The sequence below is a fragment of the Mustela nigripes genome, chromosome 18 (genome assembly GCF_022355385.1).
Source record: "Mustela nigripes isolate SB6536 chromosome 18, MUSNIG.SB6536, whole genome shotgun sequence".
Taxonomy (NCBI): Eukaryota; Metazoa; Chordata; class Mammalia; order Carnivora; family Mustelidae; genus Mustela; species Mustela nigripes.
The window spans coordinates 27,157,865-27,175,553 of NC_081574.1; the positions used below are offsets into that span (position 1 = coordinate 27,157,865).

Sequence of the window (17,689 nt, forward strand, 5' to 3'; positions counted from 1 at the left end):
GTTATAAATTACTAACAGTCAAATTGAACTAATTTAGCTTTACCATAATGTGATTATATTTCTTTCTTTTTAAAATTGAAACCAAGTTTACCTCATGTGGAACTTCTTGTAAACGATCCAAAGCTCTTATATGATCCAGTGTATCTATGGATGGAGAGAGGCCACCGTGGAGGCAGAATATCTGTTTGTGAATAAAAAAAAAAGGCTTTATTAAATGCTGAAAGTTAATGGAGAGTAAAAAACTAATGGTTACAAAATGTAAATCCTAATAGATTTGCTTTACAAAATGAAGTTTAATAATTTTCACTGTTGAGGTGGATCAGTGGATTAATAAGCCTCTGCCTTTGGCTCAGGTCATGATCTCAGGGTCCTGGGATTGAGCCCTGCATCCGGCTCTCTGCTCAGTGGGGAGCCTGCTTCCACCCCTCTCTGCCTACTTGTGATCTCTCTTTCTCTGTCAAATAAATAAATAAATTCTTAAAAAAATATATCACTGTGGAAAATTTTTAAAATACAATGAAAAAGGAAACAAAAATCACATTATTAGAGAAAGCTACCAATACTTTAAAATACTGTTGTCCTTATAATCCTAATACTTTGTGTAGTGTTTTCCCCCTTCTCTAGTGAATGGGATCTCTATTCTTGTGACTCAGCATTACACTTTTTGCTAACATATAGAGTTTTTTTGTTTCTCTAACAGCAAGGACACTACCAATCCTATTACTGGTTCCAACACTTTTTCAGCTTTCTTAAAGAGTTCTCTGAGTACATAAATCATGTTGTTAGCAAAAATATTTATTAGCTTCTCAATGTTTATACCTTTTAATTCTTTTTAATGCTCAGTGCACTGGCTAGGATTTCTAAAACAAAACTGAAAGATACAATTTTTGTTTGTTTTGGATAAAATATCTACTCCCAGACCTATCCTCTAGGGTTCTGATCAGAGAGAATAGTAATAAAAAGTTTTAGAGGGCATTTTTTTCCTGATTTTGATGAGGTTTCTGATGTTTTGCTGATTAAGTACAGTCAGTATAAGTTTCCTTATTCAATTAATGTTATCTTATTTTACTACTTAATTAGTTTTATTTTTTTGGTGCTTGCCATGTCTGGTTTAGTGAGATGATACTTTTGAAGCTCTCCATTCCTAAGCTCTAGAACATAAATTATGCATGTTCCTTAAAGTTTTGGTAGAATTTGTCCATAAAACTATCCAGACCTGATTACTTTTCCAATTTCTTCTAAGTTTGGTAGTCTATTTACATTGGCTTAATTTCTTCAAAAACTATTTTGCTATATTAAATTTCACCTTTTCAAATATAATAAAGCTGTGCCCTGTTACTGTGATATGTAAGCAGATCCATATTGATGGTAACGCCTTATTTCTCATTCCTAGTGATTTTTTGGTTTCCATTTGTGCTTTTTTAAAGATTTATTTATTGGGGGGGGGGGGCGTGCAGAGTGACAAAATCCTGAAGCAGATTCCCTGCCGAGCTTGAACTGACTTGGGGACTTGATCCCAGGATCCTGAGATCATGACCTGAGCTGAAATCTAGAGATAGATGTTTAAACAACTGAGCCACCCAGGCACCCCTCCACGTCTGCTTTTATCTTTAATCCTTTAAGTTTATTTTACTATGGCTATTTACTTAAGTTTATTTATTTATTATAAACTTATAAACTAAGTATAAACTGTATAAATAAATTTATAAATTATAAATAATTTATTATAAACTTAAGTTTATTTACTATGGCCATTCATTGAGTTCAATATTTCACATTTCCTTTAATTTTTTTTTTTTTTTTTTACAAAATGAAATGTGAGATTATGTATTTCCTTGCATTTCACCCCTGTTTACATCCAAAACTTTTGGTCTACATTGTACTTCCACTGTCATTTAGAAATAATTTGTGAACTCTTAAAGTCCACACTGTTTTCTTTCATTTTAGCCAAGTCTAGGCAAAATATTGTTCTTTAAAATTAATTATTGCAGTGTCCAATACCATGGCTGGGAAAATGTGGACTGTCAGGGCCACACAGTAAAGGCTATCACCAAATTCTGAGTGATCTATTATGCCCATGACAATTCTAGGCTTTTACAGTTTAGGAATTGCAGACTTGCACCACATGTTATTTACTGGTACTGTATGCTTCATATTTAAAGTTAAGTCAGTTCATGTTCACAGGGATTTATCTCTTAGAAACTCAAATATAGAAACTTGCACAATTTTCTTATACTTCTGAATGTTTTACAGTATGTCTATAATACTCGTTACAGGTGGAAAGAAAGCATGCACTTTTTATGTAATACACATTATTGCTTGCAATTCCCATGAAAATAGGAATAAAAAGTTATTAACAGTAACCAGCCAACAATGTTTACGGATGGAGCTAGTTTTAAAAAACAGCTTTGCGTTACACCAGTATTGTACTTCAGGGTCTTAAGCATTTATTTATGATATTTATAATAGGAAAGCATATTGGCAAATTCCTTAGCAATAATATTTACACACACATCTGAGGACAACAGGGAAATCTGCTGATCACAATGTACAGAAAACTTACCCTAATTCTCTATTCTGAAATTTTAATTATAATGAAAAGAGGCAGAGAAGGCCAAGGGGATGCAGAAATGTCATGTAAATCTAAACCCTAAATTACTAATAGAAAATCTTTTCTTACTTTTATTTCTGCCCCACCCACCGTATAAGCACATATCCTACCTGTCCATCTACTAAAGCTGTAAGTGGAAGATAATCAAATAGATCTGTAAAGTATTTCCAAACATTGGCATTTCCATACTTCCGTAGGCATTCATCGTAAAAGCCATATACTTGGGTAATCTGTCGGCTTTCGTGGTTTCCTCTCAATATCGTAATGCGTTCTGGATAACGCACCTGCAGGAAAAGCAAAAGAAATTCATGATACAAAGCATATTTTTACTGGTGTTAAGCACATTAACTTCTGACCCATTTTTTAAAAAAATGGTTCTTTTGTGTGCTGTTACATTAAGTGCTAATTCTTATTCATAGTTAAACACTTTCTCATTTATTATTAACTGACCTTTGAAATATTTATAGTCCATCGTCTTCATTACTATTTATACCACCCTCACTGGAATGCTTACTAACTGATATCTATGTTATTGTAACAAAACTGTATCTGATTCTTGGTCTTTAATATCCTCTTGATCTTCAAAGGTTCACCAGTCTTCTATGTCTTTTCAGAACACTATGTCTTACTGCTGAATGGATACTGATGGCTAAAGATTTGGACCTAAGATAAATTCCCTTATATACTAATTTCTCTCTCCCCTTTTCTTATTTCCCACAGAAAGACTGTATTTGCTAACAAAAACAGGCCTTTGTCAAATTTGAGCAAGACTTCAAATGTATTTAGAGTCTCCTTTTCACAACAAAACAGAGAGACATACAGCATACTATTTGGTCAGGAATGTGTCTGGTAAGAATTCTGTAAACCAAATTAATCTAAAAGTTGCAAATGCCGGGCGCCTGGGTGGCTCAGTGGGTTAAGCCGCTGCCTTCGGCTCAGGTCATGATCTCAGAGTCCTGGGATCGAGTCCCGCATCGGGCTCTCTGCTCGGCGGAAAGCCTGCTTCCCTCTCTCTCTCTCTGGCTGCCTCTCTGTCTACTTGTGATTTCTCTCTGTCAAATTAATAAATAAAATCTTTAAAAAAAAAAATTATAAAAGTTGCAAATGCCTATTTCAGTTTATATGTATTAACTATCCATTATGTGCCCAACATTAAGCTCACGTTTAAAGTTAGGTACCAGGTCTACATAAATGTAATAATACATGACTTCTGTTTAGGGATTCATCTCATCAAGGAGATAGGAGACATAAATAATACATGGTAAAAAGCCACTATGTGATATATGTAAGGGGTGGGAAATTAAGTTTCTCAGTAATTCAGAGTAAAAGGAATAACGCCAAAGTGGTTGAAGGCTTCAAGAAAGATGTAGGGTTTAAGTAAGTCTTGGCAGAAGAGGTAAGAAGTCAGAGTAACCTTATGGGGAAATCAGATGGAAATAATGAAGACAGGCAGAGCACTGAAACTCTGATCAGAGATAGAGTTTATGCTACCAAATACTGACAGGCAAATTCAGGCTACACTACAAAGGGCCAGCCAAGCAGTCTGAGCTACCAGCAACATGGAATCTCTGAAGAGTTTGGGGACAGAAGAGTAGTAAGAAGAAGTGTTAAATAACAGAGATTTAATCTTGAAGCATACGTAAGGCAGATTTGGAGGGATCAGCAACATTAGCTCCCATACTTTTACAGTAACTGAAGCTGTGAAGTGATTGTAGACATAATTGTGTGATAGAGAAAAACAGACACAGGAATAACAGACTTCTCAAGGCAAGAATTAAATTGACTATATATGAGGGAAACCTAAGGAAAAGATGGTTCCAAGACTTCAGCTGTGGATTATCTAAGGGAATGATTTACCAGAATTACGCAGACACACTGAATGTATAATTTTCATTTTTCTCTCTTTTCTAATATGTAAAACCAACTATTATATTTCAAGGGACTGTAAACTGAAAAGATCATAAAATATAACAGATGATATGCAATACTGCCATCCTCGCCTTTTGGAAGTTTAAAGCTTGAAAAAAAAAAGTAAAATTGAATTTCATTAATCATACCTTTAATGCCACAAGAAGAGTCACAGTCTCCACTGAGTAATAGCCTCTGTCTACATAGTCGCCCATGAATAGATAGTTTGTATCTGGTGATTTTCCACCAATTCTAAAGAGTTCCATAAGATCATGGAATTGACCATGCACATCTCCACATACTGTAACAGGACAACGCACCTCTTGCACATTTGATTCTTTTGTTAAAATTTCCTTAGCCTGTTTAAAAAAAAAAAAAAGAAAAGAAATCATTAAAAGCAACATTTCTTGCACAGTAAAAGAAAAGCCTGGGAAAAAAGACATCTGAAATGAGCCTTAGAAAATCATAAAACTAAAACCACAATTAGATACTGATTATTAGGATAGCTAAATTTAAAAGGTAACAAATGTTTCTGAGGATGTGGAGAAATTGGAACTCTCACACACTGCTGGTGGAAATGCAAAGTGGTACAGCTGCCGTGGAAGAGTCTGGCAGTTCCTCAAGACGTTAAACATAATTACCATGTGATCCAGCAATTCTGTTCCTAGATATAGGCTTAAGAGAAATGAAAACTTAAATTTACACAAGATCAGGGACGCCTGGGTGGCTCAGTTGGTTGGGCGGCTGCCTTCGGCTCAGGTCATGATCCCATCGTCCTGGGATCGAGTCCCACATTGGGCTCCTTGCTCCACAGGGAGCCTGCTTCTCCCTCTGACTCTGCCTGCCACTCTGCCTATGCTCGCTCTTGCTCTCTCTCTCTGACAAATAAATAAATAAAATCTTAAAAAAAAATTTTACACAAGATCATGGCAGCTTTATTCATAATAGCTAAAGAGTGGATAACTACCTAAATGTCCAATAAGTGATGAGGGGATAAATAAAATGTGGTGTTACTTGTTCAACGGAGTATTATTCAGCAATAGAAAGTACTGATACATGTCACAACTCTGGAAACATTGCTAAGTGCAAGAAGGCAGTCACAAATGGCCATATATATTATGACTCCATTTATGTGAACTGTTCAGAAGAGGCAAATACACAGAGACAGAAAATTGCCTAGGGCTGAGAGGATTGGGGGATAAAAGCTAAGAGGTACAGGGGTTCCTTTTGTGGGAAATGAAAATATTGTGGTGATGGATGTCCATATCTGACTCTACTAAAAGCCAATGAGCTGTACACTCTAAATGAAATGCATTATATTCAGTCGGAGTACATCTAGGGGAATTCGATCTCAAAAAAGTTGTTTTGGGGGGGCACTTGGGTAGTTCAGTCGGTCAAACATCCAATTCTTGATCTCAGCTCAGGCTCTGATTTCAGGATGAGGAGTTCAAACCCTGCGCTGGGCTCCACGTTGGGCATGCAGCCTACTTAAAGACAAAACAAACTTTCCTTTCCCCCGCAAGAAAGAATCTTTTTAAAAAATATCTTAATTTTTTCAGTGTTCCAAGATACATTGTTTATGCATCACACCAATAAATAATCTTATTTGCATTTTTAAAAAGGTTAATAAAAGTAACAAATCGCTTATTCAAAATTCCGGCAAATAAACATCTTATACCAATTCATAAGCTAACGTTCAACTTCCTTATTCCAACCATTTTATGTATCAGTAAAACTAGAAGGTCCTGAAGGACAGGATTTATATATAAACAATGGCAAATTAAATATATGAACTAAGTTCAAGTTCCTTACACCTCATCTACCCAGCAACTTTGCCTAACTGAAAGAGCCCAGAATCAGAGAAAATTAAAAAAGGCCTCTGAAGTACTAAAACAGATGATAAAAGTGTGTGTACCTCCCCACCAATCTGCCAGAAGAGTCTCTTAGGCCTTCTTCTCGCCCTTTTGTTATGTGCAAAATTCCTCTTCTTCTTTTTTTTTTTTTTTTGTAAAATTCTAGTAAGAGATCTACAGCTTCCAGGTCTACGGCTGATTAGGAACAGAAAACCACAAAAGACAAGTGGTAGGAATTGGGACCAAGAATAAGAAACAACCTGAAACAGGGTGATGGCATAGAAAATGATATAGCAACAAAAGTCAAACACTAAGGATGAAACTTAAAGTAGGACCCAGAAGAGGAGAGCTGAAACTGGTAGGAGAGTAAAATTTTAGGGACATTTCTCTGCCCTGCCAGATGTCATCATCTAGGAGCATTTAAAAACATGAATTTTGAGTTTCTATACATAGGTTCCTATTGCTCTGTATCTCTGTCAACAGACTAACATTCTTGCCAATGCGTGTGAAACAGTATCTTTTAATTTGCACCTCTACTTTTTTTTTTTAAAGCAGCTTTGTGTGTGTGTGTGTGTGTGTGTGTGTGTGAGAGAGAGAGAGAGAGAGAGAGAGAGAGAGAGAAAGAGAGAAATGCCTAACTCATAAAATCAGGCTTTTATTTGGTTGTTTATATTTTCCCTATATAGTTGTATCAGTTTTCCCTCTTTATGGTCTGTGCTGCTTGGCTGGGTTTTGTTTTAGAAATTTTTCTCCTGGGGTGCCTGGGTGGCTCAGTTGGTTAAATGTTTGTTTCTGGCTCAGGGCATGATCTCAGGGTTCTGGGATCGAGCCCTGGGTCACGCTTCCTGCTTAGTGGAGAGTCTGCTTCTCCCACTCCTTCTGTCCTTCCCCCCTGCCCTTGTGTACAGCCTGCTTCTGTCTCAAAGAAATAAAATCTTTAAAAAACTTGTTCTCCACAGAGGTCAAAAAAGGCATTTTTATCCGAGTTTTTTCACACTTCACGTCTTTAATTCAGCTAGAATTTGTTATATGACATAATGTAGGGTTCTTTTTTTAAGATTTTAAGTAATCTACACCCAATGTGGGGCTCAAAATCTACAACTCCAAGACCAAGAGTCCCACACTCTTCTGACTGAGCTGGCAGGCACCCTGTGATTCATTTTTGACTTGATTTTTCCTAATGGCTAGTCAGCAGGCTCAGCATTATTATTTATACAGCGCTTCCTTTTGTAAAGACCAGCGTTCTATTTCCTGATTTCTTACCTGCACTGAAACAACCCTGTACACCCTCTTAGATTCCCTTCTAATTCTTTTTCTGAAGACGCTGCCTGTCCTCTGAACTGCACTGCGGTCACCGCTGACGGCGCCCTGCCTGGCTAGAGTCTAAGCAGTGGTGGTGGAGCGGCCTGGGCCTCACTCCGCCCCGCTGCTCCTCTCCTTCCGGATGTGGATGGAATGCCACATGGTGGGATGGGGGCATCTGGCTTCTTGAGCTGGGGCTGAAGGAAGGATGCACAATCTGGAGACATGCAGGAGTCCTCTCGTGGAGTGCACCTTGACCCGAAGGAGAGAGAGAATGAGGGCAACAAGGAAATAAACTGCCAACCTGTTTTTTTCCTTTTATGAACTTCTCTGAGGTATTTGTCTGCTTTGGCAGAAGCTCCACTTTCTTGCCTGATTTTTTTCCCCCTTCCCCTTATCTATTAGGGCTTGCACAGTCCCTGAATAAAGTGTCAGCATCTTAATCCTTGCCTCAGATTCCCTTCTCACTGGTCTACTGCCCATGCATCAATAAAAGTCTGATTTAATTACGATGAGATATCATGTTAACAGGGAACTGAAGCTACTTTCCTTATTTCTTTTATTCAAAATTATCTATTTTTGATCCCTTCATTAAGCCTGCCATATGAATTTTAAAACTATTCTGTCAAGGCCTATTAAAACTTTGTTTAGATTAAAAAAAAATACTTTATTTATTAATTTGACAGAAAGATCACAAGCAGGCAGAGAGAAAGGGGATGAGCAGACAGCCCAATGCCGGGCTCGATCTCAGGATCTTGAGACAATGACCTGAGCTGAAGGCAGAGGCTTATTAACCCATTGAACCACCTATTAGATTTTTGACTCAAATTGCATTGAATTTACATATATTTGTAGTCATCTTTAGAATACTGTTTTTTTTCACTGATGAAAACGGTATTGCCCATTATTTAGGTCTCCCTTATTATTCAATTTCATAATTGTCTAATAATACCTACTTGCTGTTGCTACTGTCAGATATAATCCAAAGTAATTTATATTTGATACTATGCTGGGATTTAAAAAATACCTCCTATGCCAGATTTTTACTTAATACTCTTATAATTTGGAATACTTAAAACTTTAGTTTATAGAGTCTCTTGGATTTTTCATACATACTGTAGAATGACACTTTTGTTTTTTCCCTTTATAAATCTTATAGTTACTAATGTCATAAATAGTCTGGTCTGCTATAACAAAAATGCCATAGATTGGGGCAGTTTAGGAACAACAGAGATTTATTTCTCACAGTTCTAGAAGTCTAAGATCAAGATTTCCTGAAACTTAGTAAGATCAAACTCCTCTGATCTACAAGTCTCATAATTTCTTAAGGTGGGGGACATTTTAAAGTGATGGGGATTAAGCAGCACATTTGTGATCAGTACCAGGTCATGTATGGAGGACTGAATCACTATATTGTACACCTGAAACTAATATAACAGAGTATGTTAATCTAGAACTTAAAATTTAAAAAGAAAATTTTAAAAATATGTTTAGAGAGTGAGGAAGGTGGAGCAGGGGGAGGAGGAGAGATAGAATCTTAAGTAGGCTCCACACTCAGCATGAAGCCCTATGTGGGTCTCAATCTTACAATCCTGAGCTCATGACCTGAGCCAAAATCAGATGCTTAACTGGCTGAGCCAAACAGGCACTCTTTCTTTTTTGTTGTCACCTGCATTCCCTGTGACTAAGTGTTAACTTTCTGGAGGCAGTTAGATTTTTTCGTTGTTACATCTATGCTGCTTTTCTTGTTATTACTACTAGTTTTGCCTTCAACTTGTTTCCTAAATATTCAGCTTGTGCTATGCTTTTGTTTTTAATCTTTTATTTAATTCACATCGCAGTGAGTTGTTTTATAACGTGGGCACATCTGCGTAATTTCTTTCTGTTCCTCAGGGTAAGACTTGTTTTAATTTTGGGTTGTCTATTTCCCAAGCTTTGTTTCTCCCTCACTTGCTGTTACTTGCTTGCCATGCTGTTCTCACTTTGTTGCTGAGCTATCAGTCTAAGCCTTCTAACTTACTCCAACACACTGTGTGGCATTTATTTTTTATTTATTATTAACATATAATGTATTATTCACTTCAGGGGTGTAGGTCTGTGAATCATCAGACTTACACAATTCACAGCACTCACCATAGCACATACCCTCCCCAATGTCCATCACCCAGCCACCCTATCCCTCCCATCTTCCCCTCAGCAATCCTCCGTTTGTTTCGTGAGATTAAGTGTCTCTTATGGTTTGTCTTCCTCCCTGGTTCCATCTTGTTTCATTTTTTCCCTCCCTATCCCCCATGACCCCTGCCATGCTTCTCAAATTCCTCATAGCAGAGAGATCATATGATAACTCTTTTTTCTCTGACTTATTTTGCTTAGCATAATACCCTCTAGTTCCATCCACGTCATTGCAAATGGCAAGATTTCAATTTTTTGATGGCTGCATAGTATTCCACTGTATTCTTTGTCCACTCATGGGTTGATGGACATCTGGGTTCTTTCCATAGTTTGGCTATTGTGGACACTGCTGCTATAAACATTCAGGTGCACATGCCCCTCTGAACCACTACATTTGTATCTTTAGGGTAAATACCCAGTAGTGTGATTGCTGGGTTGTAGGGCAGCTCTATTTTCCACTTTTTGAGGAACCTCCATGCTGTTTTCCAGAGTGGCTGCACCAGCTTGCATTCCCACCAACAGTGAAGGAGGGTTCCCCTTTCTCCACATCCTCGCCAACATCTGTCCTTTCCTGACTTGTTAATTTTAACTGTTCTGACTGGTGTGAAGTGGTATCTCACTGTGGTTTTGATTTGTATTTCCCTGATGCTGAGTGATGTTGAACACTTTTTTGTGTCTGTTGGACATTTGAATGTCTTCTTTGCAGAAATGTCTGTTCTTATCTGCTGCCCAGTTCTTGATTGGATTATTTGTTCTTTTGGGTGTTGATTTTGATAAGTTCATTATAGATTTTGGATACTAGCCCTTTATCTGATACATCATTTGCAAATATCTTTTCCCATTCTGTCAGTTCTTTTGGTTTTGTTGACTGTTTCCATTGTGTGCAGCATTTATTAACTCCCACTCTACCACATGGGAGACTGGTTTGTTTTCTGTCAATGAACCACAGGTTTAAAGTCAAGATAGTTTATTTCAATTCTCTTTGTAGACAAGGGAGCCTATTCACTTCTGAGGACTTTTATGGTTCACTCCATTCCCAGAGGGGAATACTCTGAGACCCTGGACATGTTCCCCAATCGACGTGTTGTCTTAGTTTGGGCAGCCTTGATGCATTCAATTTTGTCCCTATCATTCCCTATTCCTTTCCAATAGCCATTTCCACCACTTCTCAGACAAAAGAGAAACGAGTTCAAAGTCCCACTTTAACTGTCTCCATTCAGAGTATACTGGGATATCAAAGAAAATCCTCTGGGCTTTGCTGGCTCACCCACATGGCTTGGAATGGCAGGGTGTACTGAGGAATAGTACCTCACTGTGTCACTCAGTGATCACAGCCCTGCTCTGCCTCTTTTCAGTTACTCATTATTTCCTGCCCTTTAACTTTTTTCTGTTTGTTGTTCTTATCATTATTAGTAGTCAGAAAAAAACAACAGGTAATTATCCATTTTCCTTGCTGTTGGCCAGACCACATCTGGAGTAACCTGATGCATTAGGTGGTGATTAAAGGATAAGGCCTACAAAAATATGCTTCCTTTCCATTCACGAGATTGGCAAAAATGACATTTACCCATTGTTACCCCCCCTCCTTTTTTTTTAAAAGCAAGACTATTCTCAAATCCTCTGGTGAGCATGCACATTTATACATCTTCTTTGGAAAGCAACTGACAGTAGCTAACACAATGTAAAGTGATCTGAGGCAAAGACTGCCTAACCTCAATATCTACTCTTCTCTTTGTTCTCTGTAATTAATCTAACTGTAGCCAAGGCAGTCACGCTTCCAGCTCAAAGACTACACTTTCCAGCTGCCTTAGTTCGGGCTGCAATAACAAGTATCATAGACTAGGTGGCTTTCAACAACAGAAAAACCGAAATTGCTCCCTCACAGTTCTGAAGGTTGTGAAGTCCAAAATCAAAGTGCCAGCCGACTCGATTCCTGGTGAGGACCCTTACCCTGTTTTCAGAAGCATGCCTCTGCACCTCACACAGTAGTGTGTGAGAGACATCATCTCTTTAGTGTCTCTTCTGATAAGGGCACCAATCCCACTCATGCGAGCTTTACCAAACTACCTCTCAAAGGCCCCACCTCCAGATAACACCACAGTGGTAATTAGGCTTCATATATAAATTCTGGGAGGACACAAATAGTCAGCCCCTAGCACCAGCCTCTCATGCAGCTACAAATGGCCATGAGACTTAAGTTCTGGTCAGTGAGACATAAGGAGTGTTACGTAGCAACCAGAAAGTTTCCTTAAGGAGGGGACATGCCCTTCAACACTCTCCATTCTGTTTCCTGGAATGTTTATGTGACGACGGCTGCAACTCCAGAAGCCACGTGAGACCCTAAGAACAAGAACTGCTCCCTAGCAACAGCAGAACAGAGTGCTGGAAGATGTGGCAGACTGAAAAAACACCCACAAAGATATAGTCACATCCTAATCACCAAAACCTGTGAATATAACCTTACATGAAAAAGATGGGATTAAGGATTCTGACATGAACAGCTCATCCTACATTATCCTGACAGGCCCTAAATGAGGCAGAGGGAGTTTTGAGAGAGACAGACAGACAGACAGACAGACACACACACACACACAGGAAGACAGAGATAGAATGAAGTGATGTGGCTATGGAATGCCAGCAGCCGCAAGAAGCTTAAAAGGCAAGGGACAGATTGTCTCCAAGTTTCCAGAGGGTGTGTGGCCCTGCTGACACCTTGATCTTGGACTTCTGGCCTCCACAGCTGTGAGAAAAATAGACTTCTGCTATTTTAAGGCAGCCAGTTTGTAGGAATTTGTTGCAGCAACCACAGAAAAATAACACAAGTGTCTGATTTCCTAGCAACTTTGTAGAGCTACTGTATCACCCCTGGAGTGCTTATTTCTGGATCTGCCTATACATTAAGAAAAATATAAAAACTGCTACTTTGGTTAAGCCCTTACTTTAGGTTTTCTTTTATATGTATGAAACCTAATGCAGATATCTGATATAAAGAGCATTTGATATATAAATGAAAAACCAAGTCATAAAACTACTACATGATCACCTGTTAGATAAGGAAAACTGTCTAGGAGCTCCACTCTAAGAAGGTGCTCTAATTTTTAAGTAGGTTATGTTCTCCAAATAGCTGGTTTAAGTCATGGGGCAAAATACTTATAGCAAAGTCAGCCAAGGCCAGTGAAACCACAAATGCATCGAGGGTAAAGAAGAAAGTCCTTAAGGAGTTTACGAAAACCAAATCCCAAAGTCAACAGGATCCTAGTAAAATAGCTGAAGATTGAGAAAATAATCAGCAGAAGTTTCTCAAAAGCAACATAACCTACTGCAATGGAACTATCAGCTGGAAAAAAAAGTCAATGGCAACAGGCTTAAAATGAGAAAATCACTGTCATTTACTTAGCAAGCAACAAGTAATTTGTTTTTCAAGTTAAACAAGAGTGAGTAACCAAAATTTTGCAGAAAGAGTTTAAAGAGAATCCTTAAGTCAGAACATTAAGACTTTAACAAGCTAATCATATGTAAAAATCTATTAAAGGAAACGTTACCAAAAACAAAGTAAAATTTATTTAACATATAGTACCCTGTATGGGACAGCATTCATCAGGCTGATAAACCATTCACTTTGATATACACCATACATACACAGCAATCACCTGACACATCAAAATATTCCCGAATGTTATGTTTATGTGTACATGCAGCAAACATTTGCAAAATGTCTATTGTAGGCCGGGCACCAGAGATAAAGAGAGGAACAGCTAAACTCTCTAGCATTAACAGGCTAGCTTAGACAGGCTCAACCAAACAAAATAAAAATTTCTGGGAGCGCCTGGGTGGCTCTGTTGGTTAAGTGCCTGCATTTGGCTCAGGTCATGATCCTGGGATCCTAAGATCTAGCCCCGGGTCAGGCTCCCTGGATCCTGCTTCTCCCTCTCCTCCCTGCTCATGCTGTCTCTCAAATAAATAATAAAATCTTTAAAGAAAAAAAAAAAAATTCTGGGATGCCTAGATGGCTCAGTCAGTTAAGCAGCTGCCTTCGGCTCAGATCATGATCCCAGAGTCCCTGGGATCGAATCCGGCATTGGGCTCCTTACTTAGCAGGTAGCCTGGTTCTCTCTCTACCTCTGCCTGCCACTCTGCCTACTTGTGCTCTCTCTCTGACAAATAAATAAATAAAATCTTAAAAAAAATTCTCTATACAAAAAGAGACAAAGGAGAATCCTGGGAAAATATTTAGAGCACACAAGATAACAGAAACATACTGACATCTATTATCTAAAGATATCTCTAGAATATAGTATGTCTATAAATATCACTAACTGGCAGTCAATGTTAATAGTGAAGACACATTTTTGAGAAACCCTAAGAAACTATGTGAGTATTTGGGAATATAAAGCTCTAAATTAGCCATCTTTGTTTCAATTGTTAAATGAAGATGGCCTGTAATTATTTTTATACTAACTGACTTCAAATGTAATTTAAAGTTTTATTTTCTGGGCACCTGGGTGGCTCAGTCAGTTAAGCGTCTGCATTCTGCTCAGGTCATGACTTCAGGGTCCTAGGATGGAGCCCCACACAGGGCTCTCTGTTCAGCGGGGAGTCTGCTTCTCCCTCTGTGCTCTCTCTCTCAAATAAATAAATCCTTTAAAAAAGTTGTATTTTCCTGTATTATAACATCAAAAAGTTATTTTTAAGTCTGGGTAAGGAGATATTTATAATACTGATGGTTTTAATAGTTCCAAGAGTTGTAATATTGAGACTGAAGAAACTTTATTCTTTTGAAATTTTAATTGCCAATATAATAAGTATCAATAATACATCCTGCATAAAGAAAAGCTTTTTCAGTCCTTAAATTTTAAGAGTTTAGGGTCAGGAGACTAAAAAGCTTAAGAAATTCTATGTTAATGCCTCTGTTCTGTTTAACCTACATGTAAGATAACAGAGATCATGTAAAGGGTAAGCAGGTTCACACTGCTACAAAGCCATGTATCCTATTCACATCAACTTGTTTTCAGTGACTATTAGTGTCCTATTACAGTAATCCAAGGTACTGATGTTAGAATATGTAAAACAAATCACAACGAAGGTTCGCATACATGTTGTAGAAATCACGAAGTCTTTATCTCCAGATTCATCTATGTCAGTTGGGTGCACCTAGCCCAGACTTTTCATTTGAAGTGACTCTACGCAGTAGGGACAATGACAAGTTCTATTCTAAAAGAGTTGTTCTCTACAGCATTCTAAAACCTTTCTAAGGTGTGATTTTGACTCCATGTGCTTTAATTTCCGTGTAATTTCCAACCTGGGTTCTCCAGCTTGCCTTCTGATTCTAGGGTACCAAATATTCTTCTGTTTCTGCTTAAATTAGCCTGGTAGACCTTTCCAAGAGTTACGAATAATGTAGCTCATGTTTTTACTTCTCTTTGCCAACGGTTTCATTAGAATGAGATTACATGTACAGAAATCTTCCAGGAAATAGGGACTCTCCCCCGGTTCAAATCTAACTGTGTAACCTTAAGACTTACATACTTTTTACTTTCTTACATGTAGACAAGGTATATATTGGTCTGTAATTCTAGAACAGGCAGTACTGGGGTGCCTGGCTGGCTCAGATGGAGGAGCATGTAACTCGATCTTTGGGGTTGTGAGTCTGAGCCCAATGGCGGGTGTAGAGATTACTCAAATAAAAAAACTTTAAAAAAGTATGCAGTCTTACTTCCACAATATAATCTGGAAATAGCTATTCTTTTCCAAACTGAAATTCTTTAAGGGTTGATATTTAGCTGTGTGGCAAATATGTTATTTTACTTAACATTATATTACTAAAACTATCCTTTTCACTGGGGAAGGCAGAGCAGACAAACTGAAGGCTCTGAGAAGCCTGGAGGTAGGCATCCCTTGGTGCATCTTCTCAAGGACCAATAGGGCAGCACTACTTCCATCTTTCCACCTACCTTCTTTTGACTCTCAATAAACTGAATTGCCAACTCACGGTCACAAGAGGGTGGTGCATCTCTAGTCACTGTTTCTGGTACCCTATTTCAGCAAGAAGGCAGAAAGCACAAAAGACCAAAGAGTACATGCTAGCCTAGTCTATCCATCTTCTAAAACTTTCCCAGAAGTCTCACTCAGCCACTCGTGTTACATTTCACTAGCCAGCTGAGACATGCTCCCTGCTGCCCTAATGCATCACTGGCATGTGACTAGAATGTGGGTAGACTCACTGCAAGTGGAATTCCCATTACACCTGAAGGAAATTTTAAATTATTAGTTATCTAATACAGAGTCTGATAAATAGCTCAAAAATGTTTAAAATCACAAATGAAACAACTTTTCAGTTAGCAATAATCGCGCCTCAGATAAACCTCATTGGCTATGATATTGCCACTGCGCAAAGCTGACCAAGTTTAATCCATAAGATAGCTTCCCAGTTTGGTCAGGAAAAAAAATCTACTGAATAGTACAAATCAGTGGAAGGTTCAATTGGAGTTAATGTTGTCTATTTATTACTATTATTATTTTTTAAATCAACACTCAGCTGACGGTTCCAACTCTAAATAGAAATTCTGCTTCATATGCAATCCTTATCATTTACTTTAAATATAAAAATGAAAAGCACCAAAATACATATATTCTCCAATTCAATTTTTCTTTTAAGGATATATGATTATCTTAAACCAGCACAGATTTTACAAAACCACATGGATGGGTTAAAACAGGATATAGAGGGGCGCCTGGGTGGTACAGTCGGTTAAGCATCTGCCTTTGGGTCAGGTCATGATCCCAGGGTCCTGGGATTGAGCCCCGCATTGGGCTCCCTGCTCAGTGGAAAGCCTGCTTCTCCCTCTCCCAGTCTCACTGCTTGTGTTCCCTCTCTCACTGTGTCTCTCTCTCTGTCAAATAAATAAATAAATAAAATCTTAAAAACAAAACAAAACAAAAAAACAGGATATAGAACATGTATATGTCTCACAGTAATACTCTCTGGGCTTCTAACTACATAGTAGTGAAGAAAGTAGTTCTCAGGCATTGCGATATCCACCCCACCCCCCAAATTTCTATCTCTACTGTACAGATCCCCTGTTGTTTTGAAACCTTTGATTTTTAACTCACACCCTTTTTTCATATTCCTAGCTCACCAAGTGCTCATATTATTTTAAGATCACTTTGGCTTGTCTTCAGGGAGATTATGTGTTAGGATGGCAGAAGTATACAGTTCATCTAATATTTAAAATTCTTAATGTGAAACCCTTTGTGTGTCAGGGGCTCCCTAAAACATCCCCAGGTTTGGTGGTGATTTGAAAAGACCAACAGAACTCAATACAGAATCATACTTACGGTTATTAATTTTTACAACATAAGGATACAAAGTAATATCAGCAAAAGGAAAAGGCACAGGGAAGCAAAGTCCTGAGTATATCAGGGGCAAGCTTCCAAGAGTCCTCTCCCCTGGGTAGGGTGGGGGGGCACCTCAGAGTACACTAAATGCCTTCAGCAATGAGTTCTGACCAGAGTGTGAAATGCTGTCTACCAAGGAAAAGTCTACTCATTAGAGACTCAGTGCTCAGGAATTGTAATTGGGAGCCGGTAACATAGGTACTCTCTGCCTAGTATTTACCAGAGGAAAGCATGTGCTCAGCAGAAATCATACCGTTTGTGTAGCAGTTTAGGCACACTGAGTCATTCTTAAGAGGGGATGGTGGGAACCTTCCCCAAATTCAAGTTTCCCAGACACTGTCCAAGGGCGACCTTGAAATGAGGCCTTTCTACAGATAGTGGTCTCAGGACTGCTATGTCAACCCTTTTCTGTACACCTTGTGATCCTATATGTAATGGCCATGAGTAA

The 17,689-nt window shown here is 38.3% G+C and overlaps 2 protein-coding genes and 1 pseudogene across 2 annotated transcripts in view; 1 reads left to right on the forward strand and 2 right to left on the reverse strand.

Annotated features, from left to right (window-relative positions):
- The window catches only part of UBXN8 (UBX domain protein 8), a 56,873-nt gene extending 53,175 nt beyond the window's left edge, over positions 1-3,698 (forward strand). The window contains exon 9 of the transcript XR_009401068.1: positions 3,332-3,698. The gene's annotated coding sequence lies outside the window, so the exon portion shown is untranslated. The remainder of the gene's footprint in view (positions 1-3,331) is intronic.
- Positions 1-17,689, reverse strand: part of PPP2CB (protein phosphatase 2 catalytic subunit beta) — a 36,594-nt gene that overhangs the window by 7,575 nt on the left and 11,330 nt on the right. The window contains exons 2-4 of the mRNA XM_059384121.1: positions 4,669-4,878; positions 2,722-2,895; positions 92-181 (exon numbers count right to left, since the gene is read on the reverse strand). Coding sequence (XP_059240104.1) covers positions 92-181; positions 2,722-2,895; positions 4,669-4,878 — 474 coding nt within the window. The remainder of the gene's footprint in view (positions 1-91; positions 182-2,721; positions 2,896-4,668; positions 4,879-17,689) is intronic.
- On the reverse strand, positions 16,128-16,242 carry LOC132006631 (U4 spliceosomal RNA; annotated as a pseudogene).